General features: G+C 35.3%; 1 protein-coding gene across 1 annotated transcript in view; it reads right to left on the reverse strand.

Moving 5' to 3' along the window:
- Positions 1-1,465: 1,465 nt before the first annotated feature.
- The window catches only part of LOC103605414 (uncharacterized protein C3orf67 homolog), a 27,142-nt gene continuing 7,993 nt past the window's right edge, over positions 1,466-20,614 (reverse strand). Inside the window, exons 4-5 of the mRNA XM_008589996.1 lie at positions 15,675-15,747; positions 1,466-3,287 (exon numbers count right to left, since the gene is read on the reverse strand). Of these exons, the coding sequence (XP_008588218.1) occupies positions 3,272-3,287; positions 15,675-15,747 (89 nt within the window). The 3' untranslated portion in view covers positions 1,466-3,271. The remainder of the gene's footprint in view (positions 3,288-15,674; positions 15,748-20,614) is intronic.

Genomic DNA, 20,614 nt, shown 5'->3' on the forward strand with positions numbered 1-20,614 from the left:
CAGAAAACCCAACTCGAGTTAGCTCACTTAATGGAATGTATTAGCTCACATAATTGGAAACCACAGAGGAAGGGCAGGCTTCAGGACTGATTGATTCGGCAGCTCAAAACAGCCACCAATGACCCAATTATTTTCTATCTCTCCCCTCTGCCATCTGGTGTCAGCTTTATCCTCATGGTCACAGGATGGTGGCCAGCTGCAAACAGGGTACTTCCTGGTCCAGCATCCCAAATAAGAGTCCTAAAATTCACTCAAATTGGCCAGGCGTAGACCAGACTCCCATTCCTAAAAGAATAAATATGGCTAAATAAATGGAAGGTACTAATTTACCTATCAATCAAAGACTATTCCAGGGGATATACTGTGATCAATTCTACTAGATGCACATAGGATGCTCTGGCCAAGAGAAGATCTCCAAACAAAATTCAGATAATTTTAGAAAGAGAAAAATGTGGCAAAGTATGTTAGACAAACACCAATAAACACGTACCACACTTGGTTCTTAAATGTGTCAGTAGAAAATAACTTTAAAATTCACTTTATTTTGTAATCATTATGGAAATAATTAGTTCAGGAAAGAATCATGCTAAACTAGTGAATAAAAGTTAATGAAGAACAAGATATTTACAGTCTCAAACTACATCCCCACAAATGACTTATTAATTTTAGAGTAAAAAACTAGTAACTTTACCATGAGGAAACTTGGTGGACACCATTTTAACCAAGTAATCAAAGTTAATATCACCTGTAAACATCATATGCCTCCTGATAAACTGCACTGAGAAGGACACATCACTTGCACAGTATTTCTGCCAAAAATGCATAACATGAACCTAATCATAAGGAAACATCAGGCAAACAATTAAGGGGCATTTTACAAAATAACTGACCTGCGCTTTTCAGAAATGTCATTGATGTGAAAGACATAAAAAGGCTGAGGAACCATTCCAGATTAATGGAGACTAAAGACACATGAAAACTAAAGGTATGGTTGTAATCCTGGATCAAAAACATAATTGCTATGAAAGACAGCGTGTCTATACCAAAGATAGTAGTATTGCATCAGTTAAATGGTTTTGAAAATTGTTCTGTGGTTATATAAATGAATGTCTTTGTCCTTAGTAAATACATACTGAAGAATTTAGTAAAGAGGTATGAAGTCTGCAACTTACTCTCAAATAGACTGAGGAAAAAAATGTGCACATACACACATGCACACACACTCAGAGAGAGTAAAAGCAAATGGGACAAAATGTTAATAACTGCTGAACAAGGTTGAAAGGTATGTGGTAGTTCTTTGTACCATTTTTGCAACTTTGAAATTATCTCAAAATAAAAAGTTTAAAAAATTTAAAAAAAAATTTTAGATTGCATGATCCTACAATTTGTCTCAAAGTATGAGATATTACTATTTAAAGAATTTAGTAAAGAGGTATGAAGTCTGCAACTTACTCTCAAATAGACTGAGGAAAAAAATGTGCACCTACACACATGCACACACACTCAGAGAGAGTAAAAGCAAATGGGACAAAATGTTAATAACTGCTGAACATGGTTGAAAGGTATGTGGTAGTTCTTTGTACCATTTTTGCAACTTTGAAATTATCTCAAAATAAAAAGTTTAAAAAATTAAAAAAAAAATTTTAGATTGCATGATCCTACAATTTGTCTCAAAGTATGAGATATTACTATTTTGCATTGAATACAGTTTAAGTGTCATAACAGCAAAAAAGCTGACAACAGATCATAAAGTTTAATTTTAATTTGTTTATGTAGAAACTAATTTGATTATTCTGGAGAAGGCTGGTTGTTTCCTTTTCTCCCAGGCACACATTTCCTAGCTTCCAATACTGTTATGGGTGGTATATGAGTTCTGGCCAGGGGAATGTGACCCCAAACATCCTCCCATGTGATCCTCCAGGTACTCTCTTCCCTTGTCTGCTGACCAGATACCAAGGACCCAGTAGAGGACTCTGAGACCCTAAATGGAAGATGGAAACAGCCTAGGTCCCTAAATGACTATTTGTGGGCAGAGCCCTTACCACTGACCTGCAATGGATTGTGATATGAACAAGAGATGAAATGTTACTATGTTCAGCCACTGGGATTTGGGGATTATCTGTTATAGCAGTTAGTCTACTAGACTAATAAAGCTACCTTATTTACAAAATAGATTAACAGAAAGGTGACACTTCAGGAAAATGCACTAAATGAAAACATCATGAATTTGCTTTCAGAATATACTTTAGAATAGCCGTTTTCAAAATGTGGTTAAGGGATTCTTGGTTCTCAAAGGGTAGTGTGGTGACTCTGAGGATCTCCAAGATCCTTTCAGGGACTCAGTGAGGTCAAAACTATTTTCATAACAATACTAAGATGTTACTTGTCCTCTTCACTCTCATTCTCCCACACTATATAGTGGAGTTTTTCAGAGACGGCATGATGTATTTTGTCATAACAAATAGATTACAGAAACAGATAGGAGAATCTACCTGTCTTCTATTTAGTAAGACACATTAAAGAGATTTGCAAAATTGTAAAACAATGCTACTCCTTACTAAATTTTTTTGCTTTGAAAATATATTTTATGCTATAGTTATTTGTATTTATGCTAACATGTAATGGGTTTATTATTATTTCTAAATATAAACATCTTTTGAATTAGTGTTAAGTTCTAATATGGTAAACATCAAGTGACAACTTACATAAATAGAAGCTCTTTGGTATCCTCAATATTTTTTAAGATTATAAAGAAATCTTGAGACCAAATAGTTTGAGAACTGCCGTTTTACCATAAAGTATGAGGATATCTAAGTCATAACATTATAAACAAAATAAACTCACATTATCAATATATGAGGGTACTTCAAATTTAAAGTACCCTTATATATGAGATATAGTTAGGGTCCTCACTGAGCCCTTATTGACTCAAGAGCACAGTATCTAGGACATAGTAGGTGCTCAATATTTGCTAAATTAATAAATTGTGCGATGGTGATAATATCCACATTGAAGAGTGTTGTGTTGATTGAAATAATGTGCGTGTTTATGGTAGATTATCACTGTTTGCAATTCACCATCACCCTTTCATGTAGAAGATTTCATACATCTCCCTGTCCCACTGACTCTAGGTTTGGCCAACAGATGTAAGAAGAGGTGACATGTGCCACACATATCTGAGGAGAAGCTTTAAATTTGATTGTGTGGTTCTGCTCAGACTCTTGCTCTTCTGCTCTCGCCTCATGAACAGCATGTCCCAGGTAGGGGCTGTTTATTCGATCCGGATTCTGTAATGAGAAGACACAGAAAAGACACACAGTCGACCTATAGCTAATACAGAGCTGCAGCCCACCTGCAGCTCTCAGGTAATGTAAGACGTACATATGTGAAGTAGTTGTAAACCACCTTAGCAAACCTGGCAAACACAGTGTGAAACAAGCCTAACATATTGTAGATGTTCAATAAACCTAACCATTCTAATCAGTGTTATTATTTAACTGGAGAAGTACTAAATAACTGTAGCTTAGTCCTTGAATAACTGCACAGAGCAGAGCATACCCTAATTAAGGTAGTTTACACAGTGCCAATGAGATAACCTTAGGATTCCAGGTAAATGAAGTACATGACTAAGGACAAAAGTGGCATCAAAATAGATCTGACTCGAATGAAAAATTCTGGCTACCATTTATCCCTGACTGCCACTAGAGGAGCTTAAAAATAACTGTAGAAGTCACTGACAGGTAACTGACAAAAAAGTTCTAAGGTGACTGTCAAGTGTCTAAAATCAAGAAGAAGTGCAGTGGGTGTAACAGTCCAACTACCTGCTCTGCCCCCATCCCCTTCTCAGGGAATCTGCTCCAGCTTATAACCTCTATAGCTGAAATCAAGGATGGTGTGATCAGCTTAAAACCAATGATTGGCCAAGACTAATCTTGATTATTTTTTCAAATCTTTGAAGCAGAAGATGCATAGACTGAACTTGGTCAGACGGTGATGGGAAATGGAGATGTAGGGTCATAGACGGTGTACTGGTAGCCATTACTGCCCACATGCACAATGACAAGTACTCAGAAAAAGCCAGTCTGCAGGATGAAACAGAAGAACCGATCAGACTTACAAAAAGAATGAGAAGTGAGAGGGTAGCTGCCAGAGAGAGAAAGATAGAAGCTGTTGACAAATATCACCTTCCCTGAGGCCTGTGCCAACTTTTGCAGTTGGGGTTCCTTAAGATCTCTCCATGTTCTTCTAATACATACCTTTTTACTTGAGATAACTTAAATAGATTTCTGTCCCAAACAACCAAATGATCATTAAAAGAAGTAGTTTTGTTTTATTTTTTTCTACCTTGCTAATCCTGACCAAAAGAAAGAATTTAACATACTTCTGGTGATTTTTAGAGGGCAGGAGTGAAGGAGGAGTAAAAATCTGAATTATGGTAACAGAATTAACTTTCTGCAACTGAAAGTCCAAAGCACTTACAGAAATAAATTCACTCTTAAAAAGTGTCAGAAACCATGATTATAAAATCATATTACATCTTGCCACTAAGAAACCCTGCGTACCGAGAATAGTCATATTCCTTTCCAGGGTCTCAAGAATTTTTTCTATTAAAAAAAGGGAATTGGATAAGATGTGTAAATTTCCTATAACAGAGAGTTGAGTTGCTAAAACTTTTTAAGTTTATACTAACATCAGTTTCTAAAATATAGTAAATCCGTACATTTATTTCAAATCCTTGTTTATGGCATATCAGTAATCACATACGGTTTTAAATAATGCTAAGAGACATCTCTCTTCCAAATTGTAAATCAATGGCATTTACCCTTAGAAAAAAGAAAATGGTAATCCTATGTATATCAAACAGAACAGCTGTTCCTATTTACTGCTAACAAATGCAACCAACCTCCAACTATACTGAGAATTTCATATCACTGTCATTGTTTCAAACATTTTATTGTAATAGCTTTTTAAGTGTGAAATAGATATAAAATATAAGATCACTAATGTGTTACAATAAAAAAGAGCAGACTACTTGGTTTTAATTAAAGTTGTCTTTGGGGAGTTCTATTATAGGCTTATAATCAGAGTTTTCATCCGAGCCAACTGTGCTATTCATAGCTTTAGTCCAGCCTTAAAAACAGTTACTTGCTAATACTCCTACCCACCTGACCATTTTAAGAAAATTCAAGAGAATTCACTTCTCCTTACCTAAACTTTCCTGCCTTTCCTCATTCTTTGACATAGTTACCATCCTGCCATTTAAGGCATGGCTAAAAGAAATGTACTTTAAACATGGCAGGGCAAATAAAAGTTATAAATTAAGGCCCGGTCACTAGTTTTCCAGGAACTAAGAGTAGAGAAAAGGAAAGTCAGACACTGTGCACCTGCTTTTTATGCTAATTCTTGTTTTTTTCCCCTATCTTTTTCTAATCAAAGAACCACACTGACAGCCCATCAACACATTTCAGTACAATACAATTTAACAAGCACTACTGAAGACCCACCATGCACACAGAATTCTTCTAAGTGCTGTGGGAACCACAATGATGAACAAGATGTAGTCTCTACCCTCAAAGTAATCATGTACACAATTATGGGAACACTGAGAAAACAAAGACTTACTGTACAACTAGAGAACATGAGGAGTATTCATGAGGATTTGAGTTAGACCTTAAAGAATGATTAGGGTTTCAAAAGGTAGAGAGATGGGAACAGGTGGAATGAAACTTGAGCCAAAGGCATAAGAGGTTGTGAGGTATTCAGCAACCAAGGTGGTTATGGCAAGGAGGAGTGGAATGAGTTACAGAGGGAGGGGTGCCTGAGATCAGATCCAGAAAAGCCTAGGGGGCCCAGTCACCACCAACTTTGAGGGGGCATATAGATGAAGAAACTTGGGCTGCAGCAAATCCTGATGGTTTTTTCCATGGACCTAGGCTGCCTAAGACCAAAATCTAAAACTAAAATTCAAATACTGTCAATGTTTAAAAAGTAAAAAGCCGTTTAAAAAGTAAAAGCCAATGTTAGAGTACTTTGCAATACAGAATTTAAATGTGGTTGAAATTTGCAACGTCAGCTTTATTTAACTATGTATTACTACAGAATTTTAAAGAGAAGGTTGGACCGTTATCAGTGGATTTCAACCTTTTGAAAGAGCAAAAGTTCAACCTTTTGTATGAACCTCTGTTCATACAAAACATATAAACATTTTCAACCCAAAATGTACATGACTGGAAAAAGGTAGGATGGATTATTCTGTATGAAGTAACAAAAGTGATTCATAATAGTTTAAATAAAAATCAATGGATTCGATCATTTTAAATGTTCCTTCCAGCTAGTTCCAAAACTCCATTTCTGTAAATGGAAATTCTAAATGTATTACCACCTTACCAATTTTAAACCACCCATATATTCACCAAAAGAAGTATATGAACAACAAACTGAAATCAACTTAAGTCTAACAATGGTAGGAATTAGAAAGTGCTTAAAAAAGGAAATTAACATGTACTGAATTACACACTGTGTGCCAGGTACTGTGTTAGGTCTCTGTAAACAGTCTAAATTCCAATTAACTCTGCTGCTGTCTATTGTAACAATTGGACAATGTCTTTTACAAATGAGGCTCAGAAATTCAAAATTCACTAATAGCCTCAGTGGGATCCAAATGCTTTTTGGCCCCTGAAGACCTCAAGTCTAGCTGGAGGTGGAGAGTTGGTTGTGGAGATACATAAATAATTAGACCATTGTGTTATAAATGCCATAAGAGACAAATATAAGTGCTATTGTAAAATATATTTGTGATTTACTACATGTAAATCATTCCACCAAAGTCATTTCTATGAATCCAAATAAAGATTCTAAGCTATTTTTGCAGCCAAATAAGAAAGTCCATAATTTATGGGGAAAAAATTACAAAAATCAAGAACCCTATAGATGCTAGCCCTCCCCATAAGGGCATTATTATCTGGCCAACTTGATCAAAGCCAAATCTTCATAAAATTCCATGATATACTTTAATTGCTAACAAGGAATTCTTCCGTAGTGGATTGAATTATGTCTCCCCAAAACTCACTGAAGCTTGAATTGTGTCCCCCAGGTTTTATGTATTAGAAACTTGGTCTCCACTGTGACTGTTGAGAGAATGGGAAATCCTATTATGGTAACTGAAAGGTGGAGCCTTGAAGAGGTGATTAGATTGCAGGACCATGGATTAAAAATGGTGGTCAGGGGCATGATTCTGAGGGCTTTAAAAGAAGTAAGAAGAGAGTCTGTCTCTCTCACTGCTCTCTTTCTGCTCTCTCTGCTTCCACTATCTTGCAATGTGAGACCCCTGAGTCACTGTTGCCACCCCCATATGGACTTCGGACTTCCCAGCCTCAGAAACTGTAAGCAATAAATTTCATTTTTCTTTATAAACCACCCAGTTCCGGGTATTTTGTTATAAGCAACAGAAACGGACTAATACATCTTCCCACACTTATTATAATAGTTACAGAACATTCCATTAATGAAAATGTACTAAATTATAAATTTTATAATCTGAACTATATGGGTCCCATAACACATATTATATTCTATTTTAACGATGTTCCTAATTATTTTTATTTGAATAGTTAAAATAACTATCAGGCCAAAAATAAAATACAGTGAGAGGTAAGGAAAACCAAACCAAAAGAGACATTTCTCCTGACAAAAATAAATAAATAAATAAATAAATAAATAAATAAATAAATAAATAAAAGCAGACTATTGAAGGTATTTTCTTCAATACCACGGCACTGAAGAAACATATCCTCCTGATTTTACCACATCAAAAAAGAGAGAGCATTTGCAGGATCTGTGATTTGCTGTGAGTCATCTGCAATCATCCCTGCTGGTGATAGAAAACAAGGGCGGTAGAAACTAGCAAAGGCCTACTTAGTATGCCTTATTCATTGGAAGTCTACCTGCTTTATCTATTCTTCCCAGATCTTGTTTCTTCACAGATGAACGTTCCTCTCTACGTGCAGTTCTACACTTACCCTGATCACCTGTAACATCCTTCATATCAAGACTCTGATGCCAGAAGTTCCTGCAGTTGTCTTTTAAATAAATCACTAGCACCCACACCAGAACTATAGGAATCACTTCTCTTTTATGATGATCGCTTCTTTCCTAATAGAGAATCTGCATGAGTCAATAATCAAGCAGGCTCCCAAGGAAAAACTGTTTTTCCACCTCTCTTCAGGGACGTGTACCACGAAAATTTCATAAGGAAAATAGATGTGCCTGATTTGTTTCAAAATGTATCAAAAGGGCAATTTAAAAACTAAATATCACTTCACTCTTACTTATATTTAGAGATGTAAAAATTATATATTAATATTTACTGTATACTTAGTATTTGGCATTATCTAATTTAATCCTGATAACTACCCAATAAATAGGTATAAATATTATCCCCATTGTACAGATGAGGTTGTGACATACAGAGGGTTCAGCAACTTGCCCAGGGTCACTGAGCTAATAAATGGCAGAGCCAGTGACTCCCAAGACTATAATCTGATCCATCACAGGATCCTGACTTGCACCTTGATAACTGATATGGCAATCATTTAACATTATATGTATGTGCACATTGTATGACCATTTATTATGATTTTATAAACTATGAACACTTTCAAATATTTGTACATGTACAATTTTTCTTTTGTTAGTATTTTATTTTAGCTTTGAACATGCATTTAGGTTACCTAAAGAGTATTTTATACACCTACCATATGTGTTATCTAAAACTTCTACATAGAACCTATTTTAAGGCATGCAAATTTAATACATTAAGAAAGTCAGTATGCAAAGCATCTTAAAGTGCTCTCTTTACTAATGCATGTAACAAAATATACTGATTATGCAAGTACATTTAATTGGACATAATTAAAATAATGAGATTTAAATACTGATGATTTTAAAAAGGAAAAAGAGAAGTTGGAATTAGCCATGAGATGCATTCAAAATGTTAATGGAAATTGCAATATCATTACTACTTAAGTATACAATACTTCTAGTTTAAAAAAGCTACTACTGGCCATTTTTCCTAGTTCTAAATATATAGTTTAGAGATGTATTCACTTGGTGACATAAAAGATTTCATTGGCTAATATAATAATACTTCGTGTTTGGATAATGTCTCTTTTAGAAATAACTGAAGAGCTAGATAGCAACCATTCTTTTCTTCAAGGAAGGCATCAAAATGACTAAAAAGATAAGAAAGTAAATTTTCCACAAGAAGAGTTGCTAGTTTAAATGGACATAGTCTCAGAAGCCCTCACCAATGTCATTCTGACCTAAAGATATCAAATTTAGGTGTTCGCTCAACTCTGATGGCTTTAAAGAGGCTGAAGAAAACAGATGACATATGAAAGGAACAGGTCTGCAGCTGTGAGGACATATTCACTTGGTTTAAAGTTTCAAAGGAGCCTACTGTCTCCAACGTCACTGAAGAAGGAAAGGTAGGAGCAAAATTCAATAGGGTAGAAGGATCCGAAACCTATTAAATTTCTTTCCTGACCTCTTTGTCTAGCTTACTAGTAACAGCACAGAAAAGGTGATATAAAAGTAACTTTCATTAAATTAGCTTGAGGCTAAAGCTTTGTTTGGTAAGATGTTCCAATTTTCTGTATTACAGAAATGGAAAATGAAGCTTTGAGGTCTACATGGACCTAAACTTTCTAAAATTTCATAGGAAAAAACCCAATCTCTTCAATTAGCTCTGGTAATTAAAATAAAAGAGTGTATTCACATTACCATTTACTGATGAGGAAACTGAGACACAGAATTAGAAGTGTCCGGGCCAAAGCCATAAAGCTAAGGGGTAGAGCCAAAGGAAAGGACAAAAACTCTGGAATGAGCATTACAAATTCTAGACTGAACTCCAGGTTAAAGTGGACCTAAACTTTCTAAAATTTCATAGGAAAAAACCCAATCTCTTCAATTAACTCTGGTAATTAAAATAAAAGAGTGTATTCACATTACCATTTACTGATGAGGAAACTGAGACACAGAATTAGAAGTGTCCAGGCCAAAGCCATAAAGCTAAGGGGTAGAGCAAAAGGAAAGGACAAAAACTCTGGAATGAGCATTACAAATTCTAGACTGAACTCCAGGTTAAAATCATTAAACTCCACACAGATACAATTTCAAATTCAGACTAGTGCAATGCAGAGATTACAAAGGGTCAGTTAAAATTTGTAAGGACCAGGTATATCTTTAGGGGTCTTTGTTTTTGAAAGAATTTAACATTTGCTTCCTACCTTTATCAGATTCCAAATGCCAGCAGTACTTCAAACAGTAAAGGGCTCAACATGTGAAACCTTCTAGCAATAATATTCTCTAGGACCCACAGGCTAAGAATCCCAACCTCTCCAAACAGCACGTGACACCCACCACAGGCTTTCATGGTGTTTTCAACCCATGTATTGAAAAAGCACTGACTGAGCTGAGTGAAATGAGAAAAATAATGTCAATTCACTCGAGGCATAACAGCACAAAATGTCTCTCAGAATTCATCAAGATAATGACAAAATAAGGATAGAGAAAGGAATTAATGCAGCTCAACAATAGTCAGTAAAATGAATATAATTCCTGTCAAAAAAAGTAATATTCCAAAATCACTTAGTGTGATTGGCAGCATCAAATATAGCAAAATGAATTTCTATTTCAAGATGCTGTTGGTTCTTTTCCAAAGCTCAGGTTTGTGGTATTCCTCCTGTGTACCAGATGTCTGCCCCCAGGCTCTGAAACACCTAACAGATCCACACAGGGGAGCCGCTGGCCTCCCACTGCCTTGATTATGCAGTTCACAAGATACCACAAAATGAAAGAATTTTTAAAAACCCGTTGTTTATTCAAATCATTTACCAAGTCAGTCAGACAGTTACACTACAATACTTTGGAAAAGAAAACTGCAACTAATACTATGAAATAAGTAAGTCAAAATGACTTTTGTAAAAAGCAAGGGAGGAGTCCTTTGTGGATTGACACCTTGACACTGAAAGAGAAATACGGGAGAATTCCATTACTTCACTGCTAAATATACTATGTGTTCGTATAGTAAACATTCCCTCTGCTCCACATGCAAAATGTAATGTGTTTGGATAATTGCTGGTCAGGTCATGAAGTTGTAATGCCATCTTACAAACAGTTGCAAGATTTTGAATAATAAAATGTTTAGATATTAAGAAAAAAGAGGCCTACACATAGACCAAACTAAAGAATCAATAAAGAAGAGGTGAAGTTGTTTCTTAGTTTTCATTTCAAAAAGAAGCCTAATATTATCATACTTATGATGGAAAATATTAAAACAAACAAACAAAAAAAGATTTGGGTAAAATTCTTCCTTTAACTCTCAGGCGTTTATCTCTCAAAAGGATAAAGACAGAAACATTTCAGCACGAAAGACCGTTCTTCCTGTAACTCTAATGATAAAACTGTATTTTGAGAAGCCCCTAAAGAAGACATAGAAAGCTTAGCTCTTTCATCTTACATTAAGATTCAAAAAAAATATTTACTATATATCTACTGTTTATGTATATAGTAGAAAAACAACATTTACAAGTCAGACAGCATGGCAAGATGGTGTAGAGAATAGGTTCTAGATTTAGACTAAATGTTTGAATCCTGGTTCTGAGAGTTAGTAGATCTAAAACCTCTGGCAAATTCCTTAACCTTTCTGGACTTTAGTTTCCTTAATGATAAAATAGAGTTAATAATTATGACTACCATACAGGCTTATTCTGAGGATTAATTGAACTAAATCAATTAAAGTGCTTAGAACAATGCCCAGTATATCATAAGTGCTTAATAAATGATAGCCGTTACTATTACTTTATGCTTATTTCCTCATTTAATGCTTATAACACACCTGTGAGGTAAGTATTACTACTCTCATCCCACAGGTAAGACAAATTAAGTAATTTGCCCAAAATCCCACAGAGGTAAAGCTGAATTTGACTGCAGATAAGTCCAATTCCAATCCTATGCTCTTACTTCTACTGAATACTTCACATGCTCCCCAAGATCTTGCTCTTATGTCATCATAATATTTATTAAAATGTATTTAAATTGCCCTTTAACTGATCTTTCATTCTCAGAATAAACTATATGAGGACAGAGATTGAGTCCTGCTTATTCTTTCATTCCTTAGTCCACTCATCCTCCTGCTCACTCGTCTATATTTCAAGCCTGTTACGTGTTAGGTGCTGGAGTATCATACTGAGTTGAATGGACAAGGTCCGTGTCCTCATGGTACTCAAAATCTACCCCAAAAGACAGATAACAAAGTAAATACCTAATTATAAATTGTTGGAATTGTAATAAAGGAAAAGCAGAGCAGGGTGCTAGAAAAAAAGCATGAGATGAAAATCATTTAGTTGCAGGGGTGTGGGTGGGGATTTAAAAAGGCCTTTCTGAAGAAGGGACACTTGAGCTGAGATGAGAAGACTGAGTAGGAGTTAGCTAGGCAAAGAGTTGGAGACAGAAATCACTTATGCACAGGACCCTAAAAAAAGACCTTACCTGGTATGTGAGGAAGGGGAAAAGCCCTAATTCCTGACAAATTGTGAGCTCAGAGCAGAAACATATGAGATGAGAAGGAAGAGATAAGAGACCAGAGCACACAGGAGTATTAAGGATTTGAGAGTTTATCCTCAGTTCAATGGGAATTCCAGTTGTTTTTATAGAACAATCACTCTAGCTGCAGTGTGGAGACTAGACTGGAAGAGGACAAGAGAGGAAGCTGGGAAGTCCACTGGGAAGCTCTAACAGGAGATCAGAGGGAATGTGGTGGTGGTTTGGGTACAGGAGGGTAGCAGTGAGGGAGGGGGAAAGTGTACAGATTCAAGGTATATTGAATGCCCCAGGCCTACCATACTGCCTGACAATAACAGGAATTCAATAGTTTGTTGACTGAATGAATGAGTGATTCCTCAAGCCGAGCTGTTGCTGGTTCTAAGGCATCCACTAACCTACACGCATAACCTCCTCCTGAGCAGTATAATCAATCTACTTGGCAAAAGAGACACAGGAAGATGCTGAGGAAATGATTACTAAATTCATAAACCAGCTAGCAAGACTCCACTTATGAAAACTTCTTGATGTATAAACATATCTTTGTGAAACAAAATGCTCTTCCATTCTGATGATGTAAAGTTGTAGAAGCCAGATATCTGTCTGCTATGTAACTTTCCAAGCTTGTTAGAGAAATGTATTATTTAAAATAGCCCAGAGCTATGCTGCTAGAAACACAGTAAAACACTAAAGGTGCTGAAAGAAAGCCCTTTCATTTAAGGGGGAAAAAAGAAGCTGTAGTTAGAAAGAGGATCTATACTCATTATTCTACTTTCCTTGTTATAAAAACATGGTCTCTGTCATTACTTTCTTAAACAGCAAAACATTTTGATTACCTATTGGCAACAAATTCAAATACACAGTTAATATATTTTCTTATAATTTAATAAATTCACAAGGTCAGACCAGAGAATGTCTTCCTATGTTATTTAATAATTTCAACCTTTTATCCATAAGACATCTATTTTGATAAAACTATAAAACTAAAACCATCTGGAAAATCCAAATGTTTGTCCATGTTGATATGAGAACAAGGGAATCCATGATTTTACTCAACTGAATTCAAAATCTAATCACTAATCCCAACACCTCTCAAAATGTTTTACCATTCTATATGCCAAGAGCATTAGTAATAAGGTAACAGAGAGATAGTCAGGCTTACTTAGATTATTAGCTACTCTCCAGCTAGAATTAAGTTAAACCTAAGACATTTGTTGATTTTCCAATGATTAAGTTTTAATTGTTACTAAGTTAGTTAAAACAGCATATTGCCTAGGCTAGGATAATAAACTCAAGTGTTTAGGGGCACAAAGAAAGCTTAATTTTGCATAGAAAAAGAGAGTGCATTGGCAAAAGATTCTGTTCCAAGGTTCAGCCAAGTGTCTGCACAGCTTTGATCAAAAGGCCAACTACTAGTGCTCTCACCACTGCTTCTGAAGAATCTCAAAGTACAGGTGGTATTCAGGAGAATGGGGGTGGTGGAGGGGAAGCCTAGGCTGGATTTCTATGTAAGAAGCTTAAGGTTAAAAATAAAATATAATTTGCCTTCTTCCATTTGGTAGAAAACCACTTTCCCCTACAATGAAAAAACTTACGTAGCACTCTGTACTGCTAAAATTTCTTTGGACTCTTGAAAATGCTCTTTCTGCAGAACTGGAAAGTGGTACATAAAAGCATCAAATAATGCTTTGGTCTTGTTATTCTAAGAACAATCTTAAAGAATCTTGGTGACCATGGCAGATAATAAAGTCTTCTGTAAGAAGTTTACTGAAGTTTAATATTGAATAAAACAATGGTATAAATTGTTCAATCTATCCTTTATCACCCAAGACAAGATTGTATATTATCAGCTTAAATTCATATATTAACAACATATGAACTACTAATATCCTAATTCATACAAAAAAAGAGAAATAACAAGATTGTATATTATCAGATTAAATTCATATATTAACAACATATGAACTACTAATATCCTAATTCATACAAAAAAAGAGAAATAAACAACCTCAAATTTATGTTACTCCCATTTACTATGAAAGCTCTTCTTTCCTCTTATTTTGTACCAGTAAAAGTAGTACAAAATTATTTTCATTAATAAGAAGTCATTTATTGCAGCATGAAAAATATAAACCTAAGCCGAGACCTTAGCTATTAATGACAAAAAAAATTAGAAAACAGCATACCTTAAAGGTAATGGTTTATTTAAAGTGTACAAACTTATTAATAAAATCTTAAAACAATATTCAATTCTATGCGAGTCTACAAATCAAATGTTATTTTCATTCTCAATATCATCTCACACAACAGCTGAACAAGCAAAACTTGTACATTTTTATTTTTGCTAAACAAGCTAGCAAAGCCATTAAAAACAAATATATCCCGGGGCCGGCCCGGTGGCGCACTGCTACAGTGCGCCGCTTGGGAGCGCGGCGGCACTCCCGCCGAGGGTTCAGGTCCCACATACAGACCGGCCGCTCACTGGCTGAGCGAGGTGCGGGCGCAACACCGAGGGTTGCGATCCCGTTGCCGGTCCCGGTCCGGTACGGTACGGGCGTGACACTGAGGGTTGTGATCCGTTGCTAGTCATGAAAAAAGACAAAAAGGAAAAAAAAAACAAAAAAACAAATATATCCCAAGCTGCCTATATGTAAACAGGAAGGACCAATATTTTTAAAGTAAGTATTATTAAAATGAGGTATTTCAATTTTAAACCAACTGTAGTTTTGAATAATATACAGTATAAAACATAATATCACCCTTTATTTGAACCAAAATCTCAAACCTTTGGATTATATATTTCTTCAAGTTAAAGGTCATTTATTGTCAAAATCATAATCCTTTGATATTTTCTTAAACAGACGAAATTTGCTTTTTTTCCCCTAGGGAAATGCCAGACTATAACGATATCTAAAAAGTATGATTAAATTAGTTTCATTATTTCATGTCAACTTGATAAGTCACTGCTCTTTAATGCAAAAACTGCCACTTGCAATTAATGACTGTTGGTACTACTTCAATTGATCAAATGTCTAATACACATAAAACATTCAAAGAAGTTCTGTATATCTTACAGCAATTCAGTGGAGAAGTCTTGTCCCAGGGGTACGTAAATCTGAAGTACAAGAAACCTCTGGATCAGTCCCACTAGAATGAGAGAGAGAAAAATATACATTCAAATGTTCAAACAATTTATATGTGCATATAAACAGACACAATCACCCACCATCAACAAGCTAAAGCTTTTGGCATTTCAGTAATATATAGAACTGCAACAGTACTACCCATGACTTACAACCTTATTATAAAAGCAAGAAAATTGATGAAAAACAAATCAAATTCTAACAAATGTCCTTTAAACATCTGTAGCTTTGGTAAAATTTTTATGAAAATTTTAAAATAACTTATATTTACTATTTTTATTAGGTTGCAAGAGAACATACACAGAACTGCATTCAACAGAGATATATATAATTGAACTACAGATTCCTGTCAAGGTGGCTATAAAATCATTTGGCAATTATTTTTATCCACTGACAGTTTTAACTGTATTAAACAACTTAATAAAAAACAACAAATCAAGAAAAACAATTCTAACTACAGTAATTGCAACTGAACGTTTGATAAGCCATATCTAGTTCATATGGTTTTAAATGTGTCCATGTTGAGATGGATGGAGGGACATATTTTCATTTATAATACCTTTTGTTAATTTAATATATTTTTAATTAATTTAATGCTCACTAAGAACTGATAGTTTTTATTCCCTATCACTAGCTTCACCTGGATTAAAGGTATTTTGGGAAAAATCAATCCCTGTGGCACTCTTAATAGCTGAAGTCTACAACTGCTTTAAAAAAAAAAATCAATGATTTTATATGAGGGGACTTCAAAAAGTTCGTGGAAAAATGAACTTAAAAGATAATATGAGTGTTTCTATGAAATTTTTGAAGATATTAATTCTCCAAATTGGTTCACTTAATGCCTTTCTTCTTAGGTTTTTAACTTTTGCTTGATCTCTCAATTATGATGCACTTAATAGATGTTTAAGTATCACATATCCTAAAACATGCAACTTAGGAACTTTTTTCCCCATGTGGGACTTTAGGTAGGAAATGGAGATGTCTTGATTTATCTGTGAACCTCTCAAAGCCAATAGTACAGGCCAACATATGAATAAAAGACTTCAAGGAAGGTAACTGGTCTAAAATGCATGCTATTTTCTATTAATCCTGACTTCATAGGCTTAAATTTAAGTATTTTAAAGTAAAAATACGTTTCTGGATAGTCTACATAAAGACCTTCCGGTTTATTATCCCTGTGGTAAACTGTTTTGCAACTTTCCCGAACAACTGAAATAGTTCCTATGTTGTGTCGCAAATTTACTTTCTAAACAATAAAATATATTTGCTCAAATATGCTTAATATTATTTTAATCATACAGGAAGAACTTTTACTTAAAAGTACTAAGTTTATAAATTGCTCCAGAGAGCCATCAGTAGAGAAAGCAAGATGACAGAAATAGAAAACAACAGTCTCTGACTCCTAAAAAATTCTCTAAAAATCTGATTCTACCATATTTATGGGAAAAGACAGTGAAGGAACCAGAGTTCTGGTCTACAAAGCAAAGTGAGATACCAAAATGAGGCCAATTTAAACAAACCATCGTCGATCAATCTCTCTCATATCCTGCATTGATTGGCCTTACAGTATTTTTCCATTGCACAATGGCCTCTGTATTTACAGAGAGCTGAGAGAACACCAGGATAAATGAAATCAGTCTTTAAAAAAGGGCCCTAATTTATGTCAAAAATCTCACTGAATCAGCACTGTTCTCTTCAAACACAAAGAGCTACACATATAAGGCATTTTTGTATGAGCATTTTTAGATATGAAAGATCCCTACACTCAAAAAAAAGAAAGCTTTGTAATTCAACTTTCTCACATATAGAAGCCCTAGTTTCCAAAAGGCTTCACTTCAAAGATTAAAAGAAGTATGACGATACCATATGGTTAAGATCCGACAAAGAAAAAAGTACTTTAATAATGTTTGACACAGACTGATCCTGTGTGTCCAAGATGCTAAATAAATTCTATAGTAATATTTTTTCCAGGGGCTTAGTAAATTTAAATGGACTCTTCACATCTACATTATATTTTAAATCACTCTAAGTAATGCTGAATGTGAAACTACTGTTAGTCAAATAAAAATGTACATCAAGTACTTAAAGTTCAAAAAATTTAGTCTTTTTACTGAAATACGAAGGTTTTGGTTTTATAATCTGTTGTCTGCCTGAGACAAACTGTCTATTTTTTAAGGGATCAGGCCCTTTTTTTTTTTTTTTGAATTTTTAAAATACATTGAACTGTTAAAACACCACTAGATTTTCAAATAGCGGTTTTACAGTTGTTTCATTATAGCAAATGACCATAGATATTTTACAAGTGTTACACTGTCCAGAATTTTTAAAATACATTGAACTGTTAAAACACCACTAGATTTTCAAATAGCAGTTTTACAGTTGTTTCATTATAGCAAATGACCATAGATATTTTACAAGTGTTACACTGTCCAAAGAGTTGGGATAAGACCACAGTACAGTCATTCTTTACAAGTGCCCTGATAAATCATAATTGAAGCTATTCCATGGTTCCTATCATAGCCATGATATAAAGAGCACACTAAAGTACATCTCTCCCACTTCAACACACAAAACAGGAATCAGTTATGCTTTCATTATGGACTATTCCATATCCTTGGGCAAATCATAACACCTCTCTGGGCCCTTTTAGTTTTCATCTATAAAACTGGGTTAATAATTTAGATTTATGCCTCACAGGATTATTTACATGGATTAAATTAGTTCTATCATGCAATAAAGATTCATCAAACACCTACTATGTGCAAGACTCAATGATGAAGTTTTTGCAATGAATAAGAGACTAACATGATCTCTGCCTTCTTGGAACTTACATTCTAATTTCATGAAGGGTGTTACGAAAGTATATAACCCTGGGTCCTTGGAAGGAAGAGGATAATGAGTAAAGGTTTTCTTGAAGAAATAACATTGAACTCAGCTAGGAAGAATAACCAGGAATTGACTGGCCAAAGGAGTTGGGAGTAGGAGAAAGGAACAAATACTGCAGGCAGAGGGAATACTCCATCCTATGATGGAAAAGGACATAGTAGATTAGATGAAACTAAAAAAGGTTTAATGGGTTGGTAGAAGAGACAGAAGAGGAAAAGCATCAGGAGACAAGTCTGGCAATGCAGCCAGGAACCCAATCATGTGAGGCCTTAAAGGTCATGTGAAGGATACAGGTCATCCTAAAATCAATGGGAAGCCACTCATATGTTCACTCAATTATTCAACAAAAATTTATCAAATGTCTACTATGTGGCAGGCACTGTTCTAGGTGAACAAAATAGATTAAATTCTCTTTGCCAGTAATGCTTACTTTCTGGTGATTGTGAGAAAAACAAGAAACAACAATTGCATAGCATGTTAAAATGGTGACAAGTGCAATGGGAAAAAGTAGAGCTGGGTAAAAGGGATCAAGAGAGAAAAAGGGGTTTAAAACACAGGTTTTAACTTAAGTACAGGTCAAGTGGGCCTCAGTGAGAAGGTCACATTATGATAAAGGCTTGAAAAAGGGGAGAGGGTAAACCATGCAGCTATTTGGGAAAAGAAAGCTCTAGGTAGAGGATGTAACCTGTGCACAAGTCCTAAGGTGACAGGGTACCAGGCTATGTTTCAAAACAGCAATGAGACCTGTACGTTTGAAGCAGAGTAAACAAAGGAAAGAGTAATAGGCGATAAAGTCAGGGAGTTAAGAGGGCACCAGATACTTCATAGTCCTATAGAATTTTGATTTTTACCTTGAGAGAGAGGGGGCATTTTCAGTGGAGGAGTAATGTGATTTACATGTTACTTACAATTTAAAAGTATTACTCTGGCTGCTATTTGACAACAGATGGTAGGGAGGCCAAGTCAGAAACAGGGGTACCAAGTGGAAGATGAATGCAATAATATAAGCATAAGATAATGGTGATTTGGACCATGGTAATAGCACTGGAGGTAGCAAGAAATGCTCGTCTTTCAATCTATTTTAAACATAGTGCCAAAGAGATCTTCCTGATGAACTGAATGAAGAGAAAGAAATATCAAGGCCGATTTAAGAGTTTCTGGTCTGAGCAATTAAAAAGACAACTTGCTAATAACTAAAATGGGGCAGACTGCAGAAGAAGGAGGAATTTCTAGGAGTAAAGACGAGGAGTTAGGCTTTGGATATACTGCATTTAAGCTATCCAAGCAGAAATGTCAAATAAGCAATTGATGAACAAGTTTGGAGTTTAGGAGAGATGTCTGAGCTGGAAATGTAACATGGAGTAAGACAGAGATAGTATTTAAATCCATGATCTTGAAGCCAATGCCAAGGGAGTAAATGTAGTTAGAGGGCCAAGACTAAGTCCAGGGACACTGCAACATTACGTTGGGTTGGGAGAAGAGAAAAAATCAACAAAGGAGACTCAGAAAGAAGACCAACAAGGTAGGCAGAAAACTAGGAGTACAGGCATCCTGGAAGTCACTAATGACTTTTAAAAGAACACTGTCATTAGAGGGGGGAGATCAAAGCCATTGAAGGGTTTTAAACAGAGGAGGTCATGAAGAGATTTATTTTAAAAAGAATACCAAAGTGGGAGCATGAGCAGGCCTGAGGGGAACCTCATAAGATGACCTCATTCTCCAAAACACCTGAAACTTAGATCAACACAAGGCTTCAGGGATGCTGATCCCCAGAGACACACCATTTCATTCCAATGCCACAAGTAGAGAAAACAATGGTTTCAAACATGAGCCTCAAACACAAAGTTCTGGAGAAGATCCTCCAAACGGCAGATGTTTACATATGACAGAGCCACTTCTTATATGGGTAACTCTATACAACATATTCTAGGGTAAAGAACAGCAGGGATTGATTTATTTAGCTGGTGAATGATTTACTGAAGTCT

The sequence above is a fragment of the Galeopterus variegatus genome, unplaced genomic scaffold (assembly GCF_000696425.1).
Source record: "Galeopterus variegatus unplaced genomic scaffold, G_variegatus-3.0.2 Scaffold5796, whole genome shotgun sequence".
Taxonomy (NCBI): domain Eukaryota; kingdom Metazoa; phylum Chordata; class Mammalia; order Dermoptera; family Cynocephalidae; genus Galeopterus; species Galeopterus variegatus.